Source organism: Rhea americana, unplaced genomic scaffold, assembly GCF_003343005.1.
Source record: "Rhea americana isolate MKP2758 unplaced genomic scaffold, rheAme1 scaffold_13, whole genome shotgun sequence".
NCBI lineage: Eukaryota > Metazoa > Chordata > Aves > Rheiformes > Rheidae > Rhea > Rhea americana.
Genome location: NW_028185372.1, coordinates 1,503,113 through 1,521,889, shown reverse-complemented (window position 1 = coordinate 1,521,889; position 18,777 = coordinate 1,503,113). Strand labels below are relative to the sequence as shown.

At 43.8% G+C, this 18,777-nt stretch overlaps 1 protein-coding gene across 3 annotated transcripts in view; it reads right to left on the bottom strand.

The window, feature by feature from the left end:
* Window positions 1-12,174: 12,174 nt before the first annotated feature.
* RAI14 (retinoic acid induced 14) overlaps window positions 12,175-18,777 on the bottom strand; it is a 75,876-nt gene continuing 69,273 nt past the window's right edge. For all 3 annotated transcript variants that reach the window (XM_085326310.1, XM_085326307.1, XM_085326308.1), the window contains 4 exons: window positions 17,204-18,724; window positions 15,991-16,140; window positions 14,419-14,484; window positions 12,175-14,190 (listed from right to left, as the gene is read on the bottom strand). In XM_085326310.1, coding sequence (XP_085182436.1) covers window positions 14,113-14,190; window positions 14,419-14,484; window positions 15,991-16,140; window positions 17,204-18,724 — 1,815 coding nt within the window. In that variant the 3' untranslated portion in view covers window positions 12,175-14,112. The remainder of the gene's footprint in view (window positions 14,191-14,418; window positions 14,485-15,990; window positions 16,141-17,203; window positions 18,725-18,777) is intronic.

Below are 18,777 nucleotides of genomic sequence, written 5' to 3'. Positions count from 1 at the left end.
AGAGGCAATGGGCAGAAATTGAAGCACAGGAAGTTCTGCCTGAACATGAGAGGGAATTTCTTCACTGTGAGAGTGACGGAGCACTGGAACAGGTTGCCCAGAGAGGCTGTGGAGTCTCCTTCTGTGGAGATCTTCAAGGCYCACCTGGATGCAACCCTGTCTAACATGCTCTAGGTGACCCTGCTGAGCAGGGGGGTTGGACTGGATGATCTCCAGAGGTTCCTTCCAACCTTACTGATTCTATGATTCTAAGTACTCAGGTTTACTGGTAGTGCAAACTAAAACAGTCCCTGGAGGTGGGAACTGGAACCCAGCACTCTACTCTCAGCGCCACAACCTACAGTGGGTGCTACAACTTCTAGTAGGTGCTGCCAGGCTGCTCTGTTTGCTGCCCTTAGGGCCTCTGAGCAGCCTAGCTTTACCTGCCATAACACCTACTTTTTTCTGTATTCATTTTGGGTTGTGCTTTTCAGAATAAAACTGGCCTCAAATCTTCAAGAAGATGCCTGTTTTTAACTCTACCTGAAGACCACCATCAATTAGCTTTTAATCCCATTGCTCTGCTAAGATACTAGAAGTCAAAATATATATAATGTTGCCTCCCAGGCCTGATACTCATTGTACGACAAAACATTAATGATATCAGTGCTATTGTTATCACTTACCTCTCCAGCACGCTGAGAAGTCCTTGCCTCTCTTTGGCTTTCACATGCTGAGGCCCATCCATAACCATTTGAATCTGTAAGGACTGTTCAGCACAAAATTACCAACAAGGAATTAATTTCAAAATTACTCATAGGAAAGAATGAGTTGTTTAATATCTAATTATGTATGGATTCATAAAAAAAATGCCAGTATCCTTGACTAGAAGGGTCTTTGGTGAGGTTAGTAGGGTAGTTTGAAAAGCTGAGATAAGAAGCTGTGTGTGGTTACCTACAGGCGACTACTTCGAATTTTGTTTTGTAGCAGCTTATAAATCCTTAAGAATCCAATGGGTGGGTTTTATGTACAAAGAAACTGTATAAAGAATAATAGCAGTACTAAATAGTGCTTTAACAGACAGAACACTCTTAACTTTAATTATTTAAACAATAAATAGTTCAGTAGTTTGTTCAGTAATTTGAACAAATACGGAATTATTTTTTTTAAATGGGGCTGTTACTGAGGAGTAACAGTTAGAGGCCTGACACCTTGTTCAGACAAACTTGTGTTTGTATGGAATTAGTTTTGAGGGGGAAGCAGGATTGCTTAGGTACAAATGGAAGCCCAGGTCCGCAGTGGAGGCTACTTTGGCCTTTCTAGTRTGCCCTCTCTCCAGTGGTGCTCTAGCAACTGACACAGCAATGTATTATTGTTCTTAAATCTAATTGAAAGGGCTCTGCAAAGGAGTGGGACTGTTTGTTGGGAAATGTAATTAAGTGTCCACAGAGCTCAGATCTTTATGGAGTTAATACATGGGGAGGAAGGTGCATGGATATCCACTGAAAATGTGGTTGAGATTCCCTTCAAATATCCTGGACCTCCTCAGGAAAATAAAGCTGACTAATGTAGAAGGACTTGAACTGCTTTCAAAAAGAGCTAGTTTTGATGCAGCAGCTATGTAACTGCATTAAATTAAGTTTTCAAAGACAGGTGATAAAGGAAAAAAAGAGAGCAAAATGTAGTATTATAATTACCTTGCTGAACAGCAGATGAGCTTCTTGTATCCTTCTGTCTGTTAGACAAATGCTACTCATAAGAAACCTTGACAACCTACTCGCTGTAGTCCTCATAGGCATCTGCCTTACATTTCAAGTCTTTCAGCACAGTGTAGGCCTGCTAGAGAGAGGGGTGAAAAAATATGCAACATGGATCACTCATAACTATATTAATTTTATTAATATATTAGTTTTTAGGAGCATTCTTGAAGGTTTGATTGGTGCATGCTTAATGTATTCTTGAAACCCACAGCCAGGCCCAAACATGAGGAACTTTTAGCAAACTGCCTAACAAGCAGAATTCCAGACCGAGTTCCACTTTCCTTATACCATTGAAAATMTGAATGTGTGTGAGGCTGGACACCTGGGAAATAAACTGTTTGGCACCAAATATGCATGTGCAAAGCCAGCTGTACATAGGACATGTCCAGTGCTTTAACAATAAACTCATAAAGGATTATGAAGTACAAAAGCAAGAATATTTATGTAGATGTATAAAATCTTATATACATATGTAAAATTGCTTGGAGTATGAACTTGTCCTACCAAAAATGTATGGGGAATGTTGCCTTCTAAAAATATATTTGGCATCAATTCATATCCTTCAGCAAAATTAATTGTGACAACTGAAAATGCTGCCATTACATTGCCATTACATGTCTCTCCCTCCTCCCATGCTGGGCTTGGGTTGCTTGCACTAACCAGCTCTGAGCAGCTATTGGCAACATGCAGATCTGCAGCAAAATTTCTAGGCAAATATTTGTTCTTACCTGATTTATTCCTAGTCAGACAAGCCAGTTACTGAATTCCTCAACAGCGCTAAAAATCTGGGAATTATCTGCACCCAACATTACTTGATACATACTAAGGCTCTCGTTAAAGTACGTTTCAGCAGGCTCTAGAAGATATGTGTGGTAAGAACTTACAGCTGATTGCTTTTCTCTTTGAACAAGTCTTCTCCTCACCTGTTCTGACTTTGTTATTACAATTAGGAGCAGTCTTACAGGAACAATGTATGCCACCAAGAACAACTGCACTTCTTGGAAATGAAAAGATGGGTTTTTATCTCCCAGAAAATTAGAAAGTTAAATTTTGCAGTCTCTMTTGGCTCGGATGTATTTTTCTTTTTAAACGGCAGAACTGAACTTGTCCCACTGCAGGCTGACCAAAGTACATTTGGTAATGAAATCCAAGAAGCTTGGGGCTTTTGCAGTCTGTAAGGYAGCTCGGTGTTACCTCTGAGCATACTCTTTTCTTCTCTGTGTTCCTAATCTCCAAACTTCCCTATGCATTATTGCCTTCTGCAGCATTTTGCTCTACAAACCAAAGATCTCACGTTTTCTGCCCCAAACCCTCCACTACTCCCTGTGCAGCAGACACTCAGTCTGCTGCTGCTCCTCCCCAGCCACAGAATAAGCTCTGCCCAGCAGCAGCCCTGTGCGAGCAGGGAACAAGCACAAGGGTATCTTCAGGGACAATGAAGTAACAGGAAATTCCAACTGTACTAACAAGCTTATCTTCTGCCATGTGATATTATCACCACTCAGTCTTGTCTTCTCTCAAGCCCTACCTYGCTAAAGCAGGAAATGCATAAACAAGCCATTCTAGTTTTAAAAGTATATTCTCAGGGCTGGACCTATACTGAATATTTTCAAGCCAGTTTTCTAACCCCACTGGAATTTAGAGCTATTTATACTAAAGAACTTTGCTTTGTGGTACTTGAAAACTGAAGGCTATTTTTATCAATCTGAAGGTCAAGAAATTGGAGTTTCAAAGTATTTATTTCAGACTAGTCTAAATCTTCTAATATATTGATACACCTGTGTTAATTACTTTAACATGGTTTAACTGTTTAATGTGATTATCAGGATCTTTCTTACCTGTAATAAATAACTTATTGCTCTATCATAGTTTTCTTTCAGTTGTTCAATTTGGGCAACTTCCACATATAGCTGTATCAGTTCAGGTGCTGTGTTTCCTTCTAACGAAATAACTGCTTTTTAAAGTAAAGCATAGCAGCTTCCAGCTTATTTGGTTGCAGACACATTCTGGAAAAGAAGGGAAACSAGACACTCATTGAAAGTTACCAGGTATTTCAGCAGTAGCGTGGCTATTTGCACATGCAGATTCTCATCAGTGCCATTTACTCTTTCTGAGCTGTCACTGTGTGCTGTTTTCCCCCAAACACACCGCTGATGTCCATATCTAGTCATTGATGACTAGATCCTTCTCAGAGTTTTTTAATCCTGAGTTCATGCCAGAAACTCTGTTGAGTCCTGCAGTTCTTCCAGGAACCTCTCTTACCTCAGTAAGAGGCTTTGCTAGAGCAACAGTCRAGGAATAAGAGCCTCCACTAGAAATACTTAATCAGCAGCCAAAACATATAAAGCCACAGACACAGAAGCTAATGAGAAAAGGGTGGGGGGTTTTGGTGCAGATTCCTGCTTCCAGAGCAGTCTTATAGTGTGACACCAGCTGTTTCTGAACAGTGCTCATTTCAGGTGTTTCTAATGATCAGAGTTTTTAGTCAGAAGACACAGCTTCTTGCATTATTCATTAGTGTTTCTGATTCCAGAAGAGTAGCTGCTAACCTTCAGTTTGCTGCACTGGGGCTGAGCATGGCTCGTGCTCGCACATCTCAAGGATGAAGGAAGATGTGAGGGCATCAGAGACTGCGCAGGAGCGTGGAGGGGGTCAGGGAGCAGCTAGAYGGACAGGGGTCTTTCTTTGCACTGCCCTTTTATCGTTTCATCGTGCAGGCTGTTTAGCTTGATCATGTCTTTCCAGAAATATTTAAATACTGGAGAAATCTTAAAGTATGATCTCTCTCTCCCCCCCCTTTCTTAAAAAAATAAAATCCCCAAAGAAACACAAGTATCATGTTGCCAAGTATCAACTCGGCTGCATGCAGCAGGCTGTGCGCGGTCCCACTGCCAAAATSGGGTGGGCACAGTGGGTAGAGCATGTTAAGCGGGAGCCTGAAAGCAGAGTGATAACTCAGTTTCATAGGAGCTTTTTCGCCAGAAGAGGGCATTAGGTGATCTCGTCTGCCTGTATCACGCAGGCTGTTTCATCTTCTTACCCTTGCATTAGACCTCAGCACTTGCCCCTGAGTAAGTAGTACTCTGGAAGTGCATCCCATCTTGATTTAGAGAGAAGTGATGGACTGAACAGTCCCTGGCCCTCTTTGCAGTTTGTTCTAAAACTTAGTCCCCATCTCTTAAAATCACACATCCTGTTTTTAGCTCTGATCTTGATACCCACTTAGCTTGGCACAATATCTTTGGCTTTTTTGCCAAAGCATTCACAGTCACAACACCAGCCCAATAGTGCAAAAAGATGCTGTGTCTTCTGATCAGTTAATGCACAGGAGAACTGCAAGGAAAGAAGTTATGCGGCTGGGCATTAAAAAAAAAAGCATTTTGTAATAGATATATTAAAAACAAAGTGTTTTCAAGTGCAAAGATATTTGTTCTGTGCCAGATGTGCTGCACCTGCAGTGTAGGAGAGTCACAAGGGTCACCAACTGCTCTTTCTTCTCCTCCTGCGATGTGGGCAGACACTGCCCATCAGCAGGGCACACTGGTCAGACTGGGCGTACTGGGGAGGGGGTAAGCCTGTGCAAGCAGAGGATAAATATAAAGTCATGAACATACAAAAATCCACCAGAGCATCCACCAAATGATACGTGAGTGTTTAGTCCTAGATCATGCAGTAGAGCAAAATCCTGGCTTGACTAACGTCAATGAGAGATTAGGGTTCAGCTTTACTGGTATGCAAAATTCCTTACAGCAACCCCTGCGTGCACGCTGCTTCGGAGCAGCATGTACCTGCCATAACATGTAACACGAGCAACAGCAAAAAGTAATTATGCAGATACACGATGCACTAAGAAAACAAGCACACGCCGAGGCATCGCTCTGTGCCAGGGCCTCCGTCCCACGAACGCAGCAGGGACACGCGCGAGCGCTGCAGCACCTCCGAGCAGCTGGTGTGGAGCAGACGAATCGCTCTCCCGCTACCCACCCGGACCTCAGCCCCRTTCTGCATTCGCAGAATTTACGCAGCCCCCCCAGGCTGAGACGCGCTGACAGGGAAACACTTCCAACAAAAAAGCATTTAGCGTATTGAGGGCTAGGGCTGAMGGAGAAACAGGAACACGGCGCGCTCTGGCAATGCAATTCCTGTGCCGCTCCTTCTTCATTGTGTTGCCGTCTTTATGCTGTCCCTCCAACTAACCCTGAGGAAAGGGCACAGCCTCAGAAGCTGTCTTTCCCAGGAGACAGGCACTGCGAGATGTGGATTCTGCTCTATTCTAAGTATAATTTGCTTATCTGTACAAATCCACCAGTCCTGGGAGAAAGGCAGCATGCTGGCAGCCTCCTCTTGCAGATGGCTTAGCAGACACCATACCACACACTGCCTTCCAGAGGCTGCTCTCGCTACAGCATTTTCTCCAAATATAGAGATCAAGGCAATGACCAAGCTTCACTGTCTATGGCTCCTCTCACACACCTACTAAATAACAAAACCTGTCACGGTCTAGCATTTCTTCAGTGACTAAAGCCTTGCTCGCACAAGGAAAAGAACAGATGCCATATGGTGACTTTGGCCAAACTTCTGTTTTGAGAGCTCTGTAGACAGATGCACGTAACCTGTGTTCACCTCACCGTCCTACAATGCTTTTTTGCAAGCCTGAATTTGCAAAGCTGATTTCACAGGTTTCCCATGTTTTTTTCACGTACTTTCCTGGAAGCTGTGAGATACAGACCTCAAAGTACTAGACAGCTGCGGGCAGGGCTGGCAATGCCTGTGCCAGCTTCCAGCAATGCTGCCCCTGCGACCCTGGCCAGCCCAAAGCTGCAGTTGCCACCAGCAAGTAAAACCCACATCTTAAATTACTATTTCAAAGAGAAAAGCCATTACGCCAGTGAATAGAGCAGACTATAGATGAGCTGACAAAACCTTGTTCAAAATAAAAATCACTCAGAAGGAAAAGGCAGGAACCCACCTGTGAAAGCAAGTGGTCCCAGGAACCTGCAGGAATATGTATCGGGCTGGCTTTCATCTCCTTCCCCCAAACAGTCTGGCCCCATTTTCTTTACTCCTGTTGAAAAGCAAGTCAGATGCTAGATGCATTTTTTTTCCCCACAGACTTATTGGAACAGAAAAGCTTCCACACCCTCTAAACTCACGCTTCCAGCACCTTCAAAGTGAGCTAATCGCTTCCCGATGCCGCGTTGTCTGCCGCAGCTGCCCCTTCTGTAACTGGGCAACAGCTATTTTGCTTCGTGCTTCCGTGGGTTTAGGCCACCTGACTGCGGACGTCTACAGTGCCCCGCGCACCGGCTAGCTCCCGCGGGGAAAAGGGCCACTCGTGCGGCACCAGTCTGTTTTACACGTTTACTTTTGGATGAGAGCTAAAGGGGGGGGGTAGGACAGCTTTTGCCCGAGCTGGTGTCTGCGCAGGCGCGAGTGCAGCGATTGACGCGCAGCATTAGGGACGAATCGAGCTGTTTCACCCGGCAAGGCAGCAGCGGCCGGGCGCTTCCTGCGCTAGACCCTGTCTCTGCAGCAGTGCCAGACTGCAGTTCCTCTAAGGGAAAGAAGCCCTTCTCCTTAGATTATCTCCACAGCTCAGCGCAGTCCACGAAGCGGAGGAGCGGGCGGTGAGGTCCGCAGCTGCACCACAGATCCCGCCGGAGTCCCCATCCAACCCTCCCAGGCCACGCGCGCGCCGGCGAGCGCCCTGCTCGGGGCACGGATGTTACGCAGRTATTTGCAGGAGAACAAATATCTGCCAGAGACCCGTTAGCCAAAGCATCTGCTAAGGAAACTCTGCCAACCTCTCCCTCACCGGGATAAGCCCGCGGGGGAGAACGACCCCGCTCGGAGCGGGAGGTTTCCAGACAAGCGGCTTCGTCCTTTTTACGTCCCTTGGGAAGGGTTAACAGCGGGGCCCGGAGCAGGCGGTCGGCAGCAGACGGGCGCCTGCCGGGACACGGGCTCCGGCCCCGCGCTCCTCGCGGGGGATGAAGTCACCGGGACGTGCCTCTCTCCAAACCCCAGCCGCTCGTAGGAGGCCCCATTACCAACCGTCTGAGCATTTCAGGCGGTTGGAAAATGCTCGAGCAGGGCCAGCACCGTGGATCTGGACAGACCGGCGTTCGAGCAGGCTTTTAAAAAAACGGACTGAAATCCGATGGTTGTGTAACGACCCGCGTTACGCTCGTTAAACAGAGCCCGCCAGGGCAGCCAAAGGCTTGTGAACACGGGCAGGCCGGGCGCCTCGAGGCGCCTCCCCAAGCAGGCCCTGCCGCCGCCACCAGCTCCATCCCGGTTCGGGACTGGCGCGCGGAGCACTAAAAGCACAAACCTCCCCCGCTTGCGCAGGGGGACGAAACCTCCTCAGACAAGGAGGAACCTCCTAACTCAGGAACTCAAACTTATTTCAGCTGCACTGTACCACRGCGTGAGAACTTGATGCTAAAGGGGTTAACGACTGTTAATAGGAAAAATTTGTTACTGCCCTGGGAAGAAAAGGGACATCAAATCAAAATAAAAACAGGCTCTGCTCTGTATTTAGCATCTCCGCWCTTGTTTTTGAATCAGTTTACTTATTTTCCAAAGGATCAGCGAATGATCCAAATAGGGGGGTGGAAGGGAGGGTTGTTTTTTTTAAAAARRAAAAAAAAAAAGTTGGAAACTTCGCTTTGCTTTGCTGTGGAAGATTTCGCTGCGAGCTGGCTCGCGCCCGCATGACCCGCGGCAGGAAAACCAGACAGCGGCGCTACCAATGAAAGCGTCGAGGTACTCGAGCGAACTTTTGAACTGTGGCTTGACATTAAACTAAAAGCAGTTTTAGTGCTCCCTGTGGCYGATGGAAACCACAGCGAATAGAGGATTTAAACCACTGATCTGGCCTACAAGAGCTTTGTACCAGTTCAAATTCATTTGGAAGAATTTGCYGGGTTACGCTCGCGCCTGCAGGGTTTGTGCCGTGTTACCTCACGTCTGTCGAGGCTGCTGCTCTGGAAGTCCGTCAACACGTAACACGGCTCCTGCCAGAGCTTCTCCGCAAGCTGCTTCCGCGCGCAGCCCGGGACCTTCAGCGCAGCCGCCATGCCGGAGACCGCCCACAGCACCAGCCCCAGGCCCTGCCTCTTTGGAGGGCCCAAACCGCGTKGGGTGCCCCAGGACCAGGTGCTGCCCCACGCGAGGGAGCCTGACCCCTCCACTTGAGCAGGTGATTCTTCCCCCCAACATGGATCTCTATCACGGTACAAGGTCAGTTTGTGTCAGCTTTTCATTTCTGCCCTCTGCTCACACGAAGGCTGGCACCGTGGTGCAGAAAGCCCCAGGATGCTCTGGTTGGCCTGACACAAGCCACGGCCTGGAGACAGGTCAGACAGGCAAAGGCTCAGGTGGACAACTTCTGCTCCACTGTCACAACTGTACCTCTCCCCACATACCTGCCTGGGTCTCCAACTTCTTTGGATATCCTCCTCCCTCCTGCTCACTCCAGCCTGGCATCCCCACCCTGCCAAAGACCCCATCCAGCAGCTTTTATAGCCTACACGCAAAGCACATGTAGCACCAAGGATTTATTTAGCTCTGAAACATTCACTGCCATGAAATCACACACCACCTACCTCCTTTCCCTAGACAGCCATCCATTGCTCTGGAAAACTTGCATAATGTGATGTGAGCTTTAAAACTAAATTGCAGCTCCACATAGTGATGGAGCATCTGCCAAGTGATTTCCAGCCAGCTTTTCCACTAGCTCTCTTGGTTGCTCCTCCTGGGGCATGGTGCGGTGGTTTACTGCAGCATATGGCAGCTTGGCCTTCCTTTGGCTTTTGTTGTCTTGCGCCAACACGTAGTACATCGTCACTTCACTGAACAGCGTGAGGAATGGCGGAAGGGAAACCAGCAGGGCTTTCTACCTTCACGGAGTTGCTCTGCACATCCAGCTAGGGGAGCTATTTGCTCCTTACTCAGTATCTCAATGCATGAGATCCCTGAAGAAACTATCTGGCAACACCTTCTTTTATTCCCAATCTCATGTTTCTCTGGAAAGCCAGCTCCACAGGAGTGACACTTATTGATGCTCTCAGGCCTCCAGGAATCACTGTGCAGATAAAATCTTAACATAAGCAGCTACATGGGGATTAAAGATTATTTTCCTTTTCCTGCATAAGGGACCTGGGAGCTGTGAGCAGGAAATAACCACAGCAGCAGCAGGGAGTATGCACATACTACAGTGAGGAGAGGAACAAGAGGAGATGGTTTCTGAAGGGAGGAAGGTAATCAGATAACAAAATCACATTGTCCTGCTGCTGTGGGGCATGTCCAGGCAGCCAGGTTCATCCAGAGGGGTCAGATACTATTGAGCTCATGTATTAGCTATGTGCCACCATATGCTGCTGGGAGCCACAAGATCTGTGCAGGCCACCACAAGAACCTGCAAATAGCACCATCCTCCAGTGTTTGGAGTTTCTTCCCATATTTGGCCTGTCCAGCAATAAGTACAGTGGTTTAGACAGCCAGCAGACATGTACTGTCTCCTCTCAGGTAGCTAGTCCCATCATACTGCCATCTGCTTGCTTTTGCTCGAAGACACTGTTCAGGAACCAGCAGACAGAATTCAGCGGATAAATAGTAGACTGACATCTCGCCTGGCCACAGTGGACCTCCCTCTGCCCTTCAGACAGCCAAGTCAGGTTCAATGCGCATATGGCAGCTAACTGCATGAGCAAGATAAGTCCTGGAGACAGAGTATTTTGCCTACAGATGGAGGCCGAGCCAGGGCGTGGAGGAAGATCCCTAGGTGGAAATAGTGCAACAGCATTTCACTGACTGCAACAGGCACAAGGGGTTTCACCCCACCTCCCCAGACCAGCCATGTTACAGCCACATGTTCCTTCCTGTTGGCAATGCATCCAAACTCCTGAATCGCATCCTTGCCCACCATCTTCTCCTGCCCACCGAGCTGGCAGAAGAGGGAGTCTGTGACAACTAGATCCCGAATAATGAGGGCAAGACCTGCTTACAAGGACTTGCACTTTCTCCAGCACAACAACAGCAAAGGTGACCTTCAGCACTGATCTAAATGGATAATGTCTCATTCTGAATTTCAACATGTTCACAGTCCTCTCAAGTCTGCTGCTACCACTCATCACTATTCTCACATACCTTTGTACCATGGGAAGGGGGATGGGTCAAGCTGAGCAGTTTGACCAAATAATCTCTGTCATTTGTGAACTGGTGACAGTAACTTCAATAGTGAGAGCATCATTCCTCCCCAGTACTTGTATGTTTAGGAAAAAAAGAAACTCAGCTGTAAAAATGCTGCCCAGAGGAAGACCTATGCTGCCCTCACTGTGCAGGCAGGACACCATAAATAAATGCCTACTAGACTTGTGATGCCCAGGAAGCACTTCTGTTTGAATGTAGCAGCAACCAACTCTGAAGGCTGAAAGGCAGGACCCACCATGGGTCTGCCCCTAAAATATCCCATTACGCACCAGAGCTGGTGCCCAGCCATCACACGGAAAACAAATGGCAATTCAGATGGGGAATACTGGCTCAGCAGGCCCATGCCTGTGAAGAGCCATTCTGTGATYTTATTAATCCATCAGCAACGACTAGTTAGTGATAAAATCCTTAATCCACAACTTGAAGCGACTCGGTTCTACCCTACCAGGTGATCTCACCAGGCACAGATTTCACACGCCAGTTTATCAACAGCCCTGCTCGAAGGAAACCCCGTTTGCAGCTTACAGCAGCTTTTTACAAGAGGCTAAAGAGCTACTGACTGGCAGGATGTAACCAAAAGATGTGCAATTCCTACCATTACTGTGTTCTGCCCTGAAATGGGAAGATACTAGCAAACAAGTGACTAAAAACTATTTTCTCAAATAAAACTCAGAGGAGCGAGAGATGACAAAAGGCAATGGGACAGACAAAGTTAAGAGAGGAGTATATAGATGTATACACAAACACACACACATATATACACATGTATACACCCACATGCACATGTATATACACTTCCATTGCAGTTGCCTGTGCATGGGATGAGATGCTAATAAAAAACTGCGGTTTTGAGAACTGGGGGGGGGCTGCACCATCTGTGATACCCGACTACAGTGGTTTTAAACTTAACTGGAATGCATCCACTGCTGACTGGAAAAACTATTATTTTTAGCAGAATGTCCCCTTGAAAAATGGCTCTGAACTTAGTAGACAGAAGGTATAATTGGCAAAATGGGTTACACAGAATTTGGAGTGGTTCTATTCTAGCCATCAGATCAAGAAAGTTAAAAATCAAGCTCCAATTTGGGGGAAAAAGACCTCTCTCGCTTGATATAGTTATCTAACCGTGAGATACAGAACATTTTTGAACCCCATTATAACAATGTAACAAGATTTCCCTTAATACAAACAGAAATTGAATATACAAAAAGAACAAAGATGAAAAAACCTGGAAATAGTTTATTTGCTGCATAAGGAAACTCCTTGTAAATTACATATAAAGAAACTTGCTATGCTGTAGTGTATAATTTTCAATATTCCACAAATATAATTGTAATAAATATACAAACCAAAACAAAGTAGAAGACTAAATCCATCAGGCAGCCTACAAAATGGTTTATCAAGTTTTATACTTTGCAGCATTAGCATGCTTAACATTTTGTTGTTTTAAGTGCTGCAGCAAAATTCTTTTCACATTTCTTTGGAGCATTTTCAAAACCATCTAACTATAAAATACTGTTCAAAATTAGCAGGCATTAGTTAAACAACCCAAGAAAAGTAACACCGAAGTATAACTGATGCAAAGATGTATTTCTTGTTTGTGTTTTTAAAATCCATTTCAGTTTTGCCAGGGTTAGGAATTATCTGATAAGTGCAGTATGAGTCTAGTCAGCCTGAGGCACCGCTGACTCTTGTCATATTATGACTCTATAAAAACTTCATAGATTATGTAGCCCTGGAGATTTCTCTATTAGAGACATATCTGCTAACAGGAATAAAACAAATACCATAGTGAAGCTGTAARCTAGTTAGATTGGTTGTACCCTCAAGTGCAGTGTGTACTTAGAAATATTCTTACATAGTTTTATACTATACCGTATCAGGCATTTTTATTTGACTTCTAAATTTAACGATGCTGACAAAGGCTTTATTGATGCCCATGGCCTCTGGAAGAACATGTAGAGAACGTTTTTTGATACCTTTTGCTCTTCTCTACCAATCATTTCTACGTTTGTTGAAACAGCAGGCTGAACTGTATTTTACACTTCACTGCTCTGGGCCATGTTGACAAACAGGTCTAATATTCTGTACAGAAATTTTCAAGCACTTCACTATGCTTCACTATTACCAAATGCTTGGGGGTATAAAAAGAAACTCTCTAAAACACAGTTACCTAAAAATATTTGTTAATAAGCTTAATGCAAACATTATGTAGAAAAAATGGTTTAGTTACAAAAAAATTCATTAGAGGGCCAATAAAAATATACTGAAGAGAAGATCTTTACAAAAGTGAGGTTAGGAAGTTCGAGGCATTGACGTTCACTGTAAACATCCTGTGTTCACTAGAATCCCTTGTCTGAAGTTTATGTTCTGGTTTTGTTCCTGAGCTTCATGGCCAACGCTTGCATAGATAGCTAAACCTATCATAAAGGGTGGTTTGTACAGACCTTTCTGTACTGCTTTGTACAGAACTTCAATAAACTAATGATTTTACCTTTTGAAATAGTTTAATTCTACTACCAGGCGGTTCAAGGAAACTATGAAGCATGGTATGATTTCTGTTACTCAGTGCATTGGATGGACTGGGACAGCTACCTTATGGTGTATTAATCTTAAATAATAAGTGTAGCTGTTTGACGTTCTGGCTCACCAAAAATATCTACTTCTGCTCATTGCTGCAAGGCTGCCCAAACTCTGCTCTGCCAAAGACTGAATATAACAAAATGTCAGGAAGCTGAGTCCCGTAACACCAAGCAATTAAACTCCCCAGTAACAAGATACAGCTTATAAATAGTACAGGAGACCTTATGAAGAATTTCACCTTTACCCAGGCGACATGGGTGCTTGCATCCAGATTAGCCTTCCCCTACTGGAGAAAGCTACAAAGTACTTTCACATCAATGTGACATGGAGTGGCCTAAGTAACAAGTCTGAAGTACATGCTTGCATTTTGGATATGAAAAGTGGGCATATGTTTGTTATTGCACATGCAAATGCAAATGGAAGTGGTAGAGATAGATAGACAAATCCACCTCACAAATAGCACAATGGGAAAAAAAAGCAGCAAATTGCCAATTTTAAATCTTATGTTAAGGCAAATCTAGATAAACACCCATATCAGCATTAATAAAAATGGAGAGCTGTCTTTGTTTTTTGTTTACTTTTTCTGTGATTGGCTTTTACACATGGATAAAATTTGTTTAAGCACTTTCTGGACATCTTCATCCATTTGACCCTAAACAAGAGGAGAAAGAAGGAAAGAATTAAATTCAAGCATCTCTCTACTCCTTAAGAAGATTTACAGACTATTTTCAAGGTATATTAAGTACATCAGTTTCCCAAGAGAAAGCTGCATTAAATTTGTGCTTAAATAGTCAGACTAACAAGGGAAGATCTTAACATCTGCAGAAGAAACATATTTCATTAAAATACCTACTGATTATCTGATAATACACAGTTATACCTGCACAGCATAGAGAAGATGCATCCGGTAAACTGAGACAATCTCCTGGTGTTGTTTCTTTGTTTCCTGGAAAACAGTTTTAAGCAGAAAGTCATGGAACATTCAGAACTATTCACTTCAAAACACCACAACTAGATTTAGGGAGACCAAGGAAATTGCAAGGGATAGAACAATCTCTTATGCATACATGGAAAACCAGCTCAGAGACAGTACTGTGTTGCTGGTCATCCACAATGTAATTCGCTAGGAAGCATAATCCACAGAAATGCTGTAATTCTACCCATCCTAGTGAGCGAGATATTGAGCTGACATGGGCTATAGGAAGCACTGAGCTGCAAAGACGTGGAATGAACCCATACTCTATGCAATATTGGAAACCAAGTGAACAGGAGGTGCTTACAAAGGTCCTGATTCATAAAATCTCTGACTAGTTACTACACGTTCAAACAAGGAAAGGAGGCTTCCTCTCCTGTGATCTCAGACTGCCACATCCTGAAAGCCACCTCTGCACATAAACGTGAAGCTGTCTGGAAAGCCAGACGAACAAAAGGGAAGAACTGTACAGTCCTGTTGTAAATCCTACCCACTTTCCTAACATGTTGCATATCTTTGCATTTCACACTACTTTGCTGGTCCCTGAGCAGTGGGAGATGAAAGCATCTTATGGACTTTGTGGACATAAGAAAAAAAAAAACATAGGCCTTTACACTGACAGGACCCAGTGTTTAACTGTCTACTTATTTGTTTCTTTCCCCTCACTGCAAAAGAWTTTTTCTGGCCTATATGTCTATTAATTCATTTGTCTGTTGGAGGGGAGAGGAGGAAAGCAGACACCATGAAAGCCATTTGGCACTCTGGGCTGGGAATTTGCCTTTCAGGATAACTTGAGAGCTCTCAACAAAGGCTTCTGGCAGGAAATACCTCCTTTTCATTTTCTGCAGTGGATTAAAATGCTTCTTTGGACAGGTTAGCTCTTGGAAATAGCTATTACGATTCTGCCCAGCTTAAAAGACTGGGCCTTTTATGTACAAACAGCTATGATCATAAAACACTAAGCAGTGTAAAAATTCAGAGAATAAACTGTGCTCCCTCCAAACAGATGGACCTGTTTCACTTGACATTTCATGCCTTCAGTGACTGTTTTCTTCCAAGAAGCCAAAATTATTTTTGCTTGAGAAACAAAAAACTTCAGCTGATGATTAAATCTACATGTTTCTGAGAAAAACACACAAATCCACAGTACACTGGCTATATCTTTCACAATTCAAGGTTTCAGCGGCAGGTCTGGCCACCACACTCCACTGTAAGTACATTAATTTGGTTCCACTATTGATCTCAGGGAATATATTGGGAACAGTAGCTTTCTATAGTTAGATTTAATTTCTTAACAACAATTCTGAAGTAACGTGGATTCCTTAAAAATATTTCAGAGCACTATAAAACTTCTGGATAAAACTTACTTTTCTTATACTCATTGACTTTGCTCAAGTTTAAACTGGGTACAGTTAGGAAAGCCCCACACCTCTTGGAAGAACTGGGAATAACAGTGCGTTTATGTATTATCATACTTACAGTCAGTTGGTTTTGCAACTGCTTCACTTGTTGCTGTAATGCCTCTAGCTGCTGACTCTGTCGTTTGGGGGCGCTGGTCGAGTAGGAAAGCTGAGAAAGGCTATTCAGTGCTTCTTTTAACTTGCTAACTTCCTTGGACATCTCATTGATCTAGGGAGGGGAAAAAACAGGTTCTCATGAAAAGCTGCAGGGCATACTGCAGCATTCTCGCAGGTGTCATCTAAGGGAAATTTGTGACTTATCTTTAAGAGTTGGGGGGAAAAAAAAAGACAATTCAACGGCCAACCAAGGACATTACGGAAGCAAAGGGTTATAGTGCTCCTCTCCCCCCTGCTGCAACCCACTGTTCACACAGCAGTGCATGAGAGCAGTTTTGGCTCTGCAGTGCCTCCCCCAAACCTAGCAGACTAGTGTGACATTTCCCTCCAAGCAGCAGCTTACAGCTCTGGCTTCTCACAAGAACAAGGATGTCTGCAGGTAAGCGGCACCTCACACATACAAATGACATTCTCAGCCCAAAGACCCCTTGATCTCTCCCTTTCAGCACAGGTCCCTGCCACCTGCTTGATGCTCTACTCCTAGCCTCGTCATTCAACATGTATTCCAAGTTCTGAAAGCCAGCTATATTTATGAACAAGAATTGCATTTACTGACTTTACAGACACTGCTTCTGAACACAGGATAAACATACCAAACCCAGGTAAGCTATCCACAGGCAGAGGAATACACAGCTTCGTAAAAGAAATTTGTAGTGACTGACTTGGTAGTTATAGAAGGAAAAGAGTCAAGTCATGCTGGTGTTAAGGTGCTTTATTAAACTCAGAATGGTGTATTTTTGCTCCTTTCTGATCCTTTATTTCTAGACATCTCCTTACGGATCTCTTCCTGCTGTAAATCCTACTTTGACTTCAGTTGCCTGAATACTGTGAACTCAACCTGAGCTGATTTTAAAAGAGGTAAATTGAAAAAGCATGTACATCTTCATGGGAGAGGAAAGCAAGCGTAAAGTCAAATATGTTCAATAAAAGCTTCTTTGGTTTTACGAACTGAAAGATAGAAGTGTGGCATTGGAATTGTTAGAGGGGCAAACTCAAAAGTTACTCCATTCTGTGGCACTTGACCCAGTATGGTGTATTAGATCACCCATGTACTATCCAACATGTTTTGCAGTCTGAGCTCACATATGACCCCTCCTCTGCAGCAAAATACTAACCTTTTTATCTTTATCCTCTTCTAGTTTTGATGAACTTTCAGAATATCTTTTCATTTCAAGAAGATCTTCTTGAGCTTGATGGTACTTTTGGTGAAGCCCAGTTACCTCCCGCTCCTTTGCTTCAAGCAGAGTGTGCATACCTTCCTTCTCTTCCTTTAAATGCAAAACTTCATTTCTCAGTTGTGTAACATCTAAGGACACATTTTCCTTCTCTTTGATTACATCTTTCAATTTGGATGACAAAATATTAACTTCACCTTCTAATGAAGACTGGAGTTTTTCATAAGTAGACCTGGGTACCATTGCTTCATTAATTGCGGCTTTTTCTTCCAGTAATTCCTTCTGTAGGTTTCTTACTTCACTTTCCTTATTGGTAAGCAGTCCTCTGAGCTCATTTACTTCTTCCTCCATTTCCTTTAAAGTACTTCTGAGTGCATTCATCACCTGATTGTGTTCAGTAATTGGCACAGAGTTTTGTTTCTGAGTGTCAATCAGTTGCTTTAATTCTTCTGCTTCATCTAATACTTTTGTGTACTGGGATTTCATTTCCGATAACTCATTCTCAGCTTTGTATTTCAAAGAATTTGTTATCTGCATCAGCTTTTCATGCTCATCTTTAGGAATGTAGTCCAAAGCTATATCATCTAGAGTTTTTCTCTTCCTATAATCTTCGAGCTCTGTTTGTGCTTCTTTGTACAACTGAGACAATTCACTAAGTTGTCTGTTGAGCTCATCTATCATTCTGCTCATTGCTTCTTGTCTTTCTCCAGCTTCAGCACTAGATTCCAGCTGTGTCTGATTTGTCAGCTTATCCTGCAGCCTTTTAATTTCCTCTTGCCCTTCTTTGTATCTCTCAATCAACAATGCTTTCTCTTGGTTAATGTTGTCAATAACTGAACAATATGTATTCTTTATTTCCTCACGTTCTTCCAAAGACATTGGCACATTCTGCTCTCTCTCTTCAAACTTTTTCTGCAGCTGTCTTACTTTCTCTTTTTGTCTTTCATTTTCCTCCAATGCTCTCTTCAACTCGTGCTTAAGCATTTCAAATTCTTCGCATGTAACCTTCAACCTACTCAGGTCAGAACTGTTTTCTTCACTTTCAGAGGAAACAAGACCCAATTTCATTTGCCTTTGTACATTCAAAACCTCTTTCACTGCTTCCCCATACCTGTTCTGAGTTTCTTGGAGCTTTAGGTTAAGATCAGAGCCATTTTCTGAAATGTCTGTGCTATTTAAATGATCTCTGTCTGGAACTCTAGACTGGACCTGAACCTCTAAGTGCTTTCTTTTGGCTTCAGAATTTTCTAATTTCCTCTGCACATCCTTTAAGTCTTCCTGGAGGTGCTTTATTTTTACTTCACTGGGGCTTGCTGGCTGTTCTTGAATTTGGGTGGCATTTAATGAAGACTTCAGTTCCTGAGCTGAGAACTCACTTTGTCTATCTGCTGTTTGATCAAACTCTGTTTGGGTTGAATGAAAAGAATCTATAGTAGAATTGGCTTCTTTAGGTATTCTTTCCTGTGTAAAAATAAACCAAAACAATTGCATGATAAAAACAAATGTATGATTAT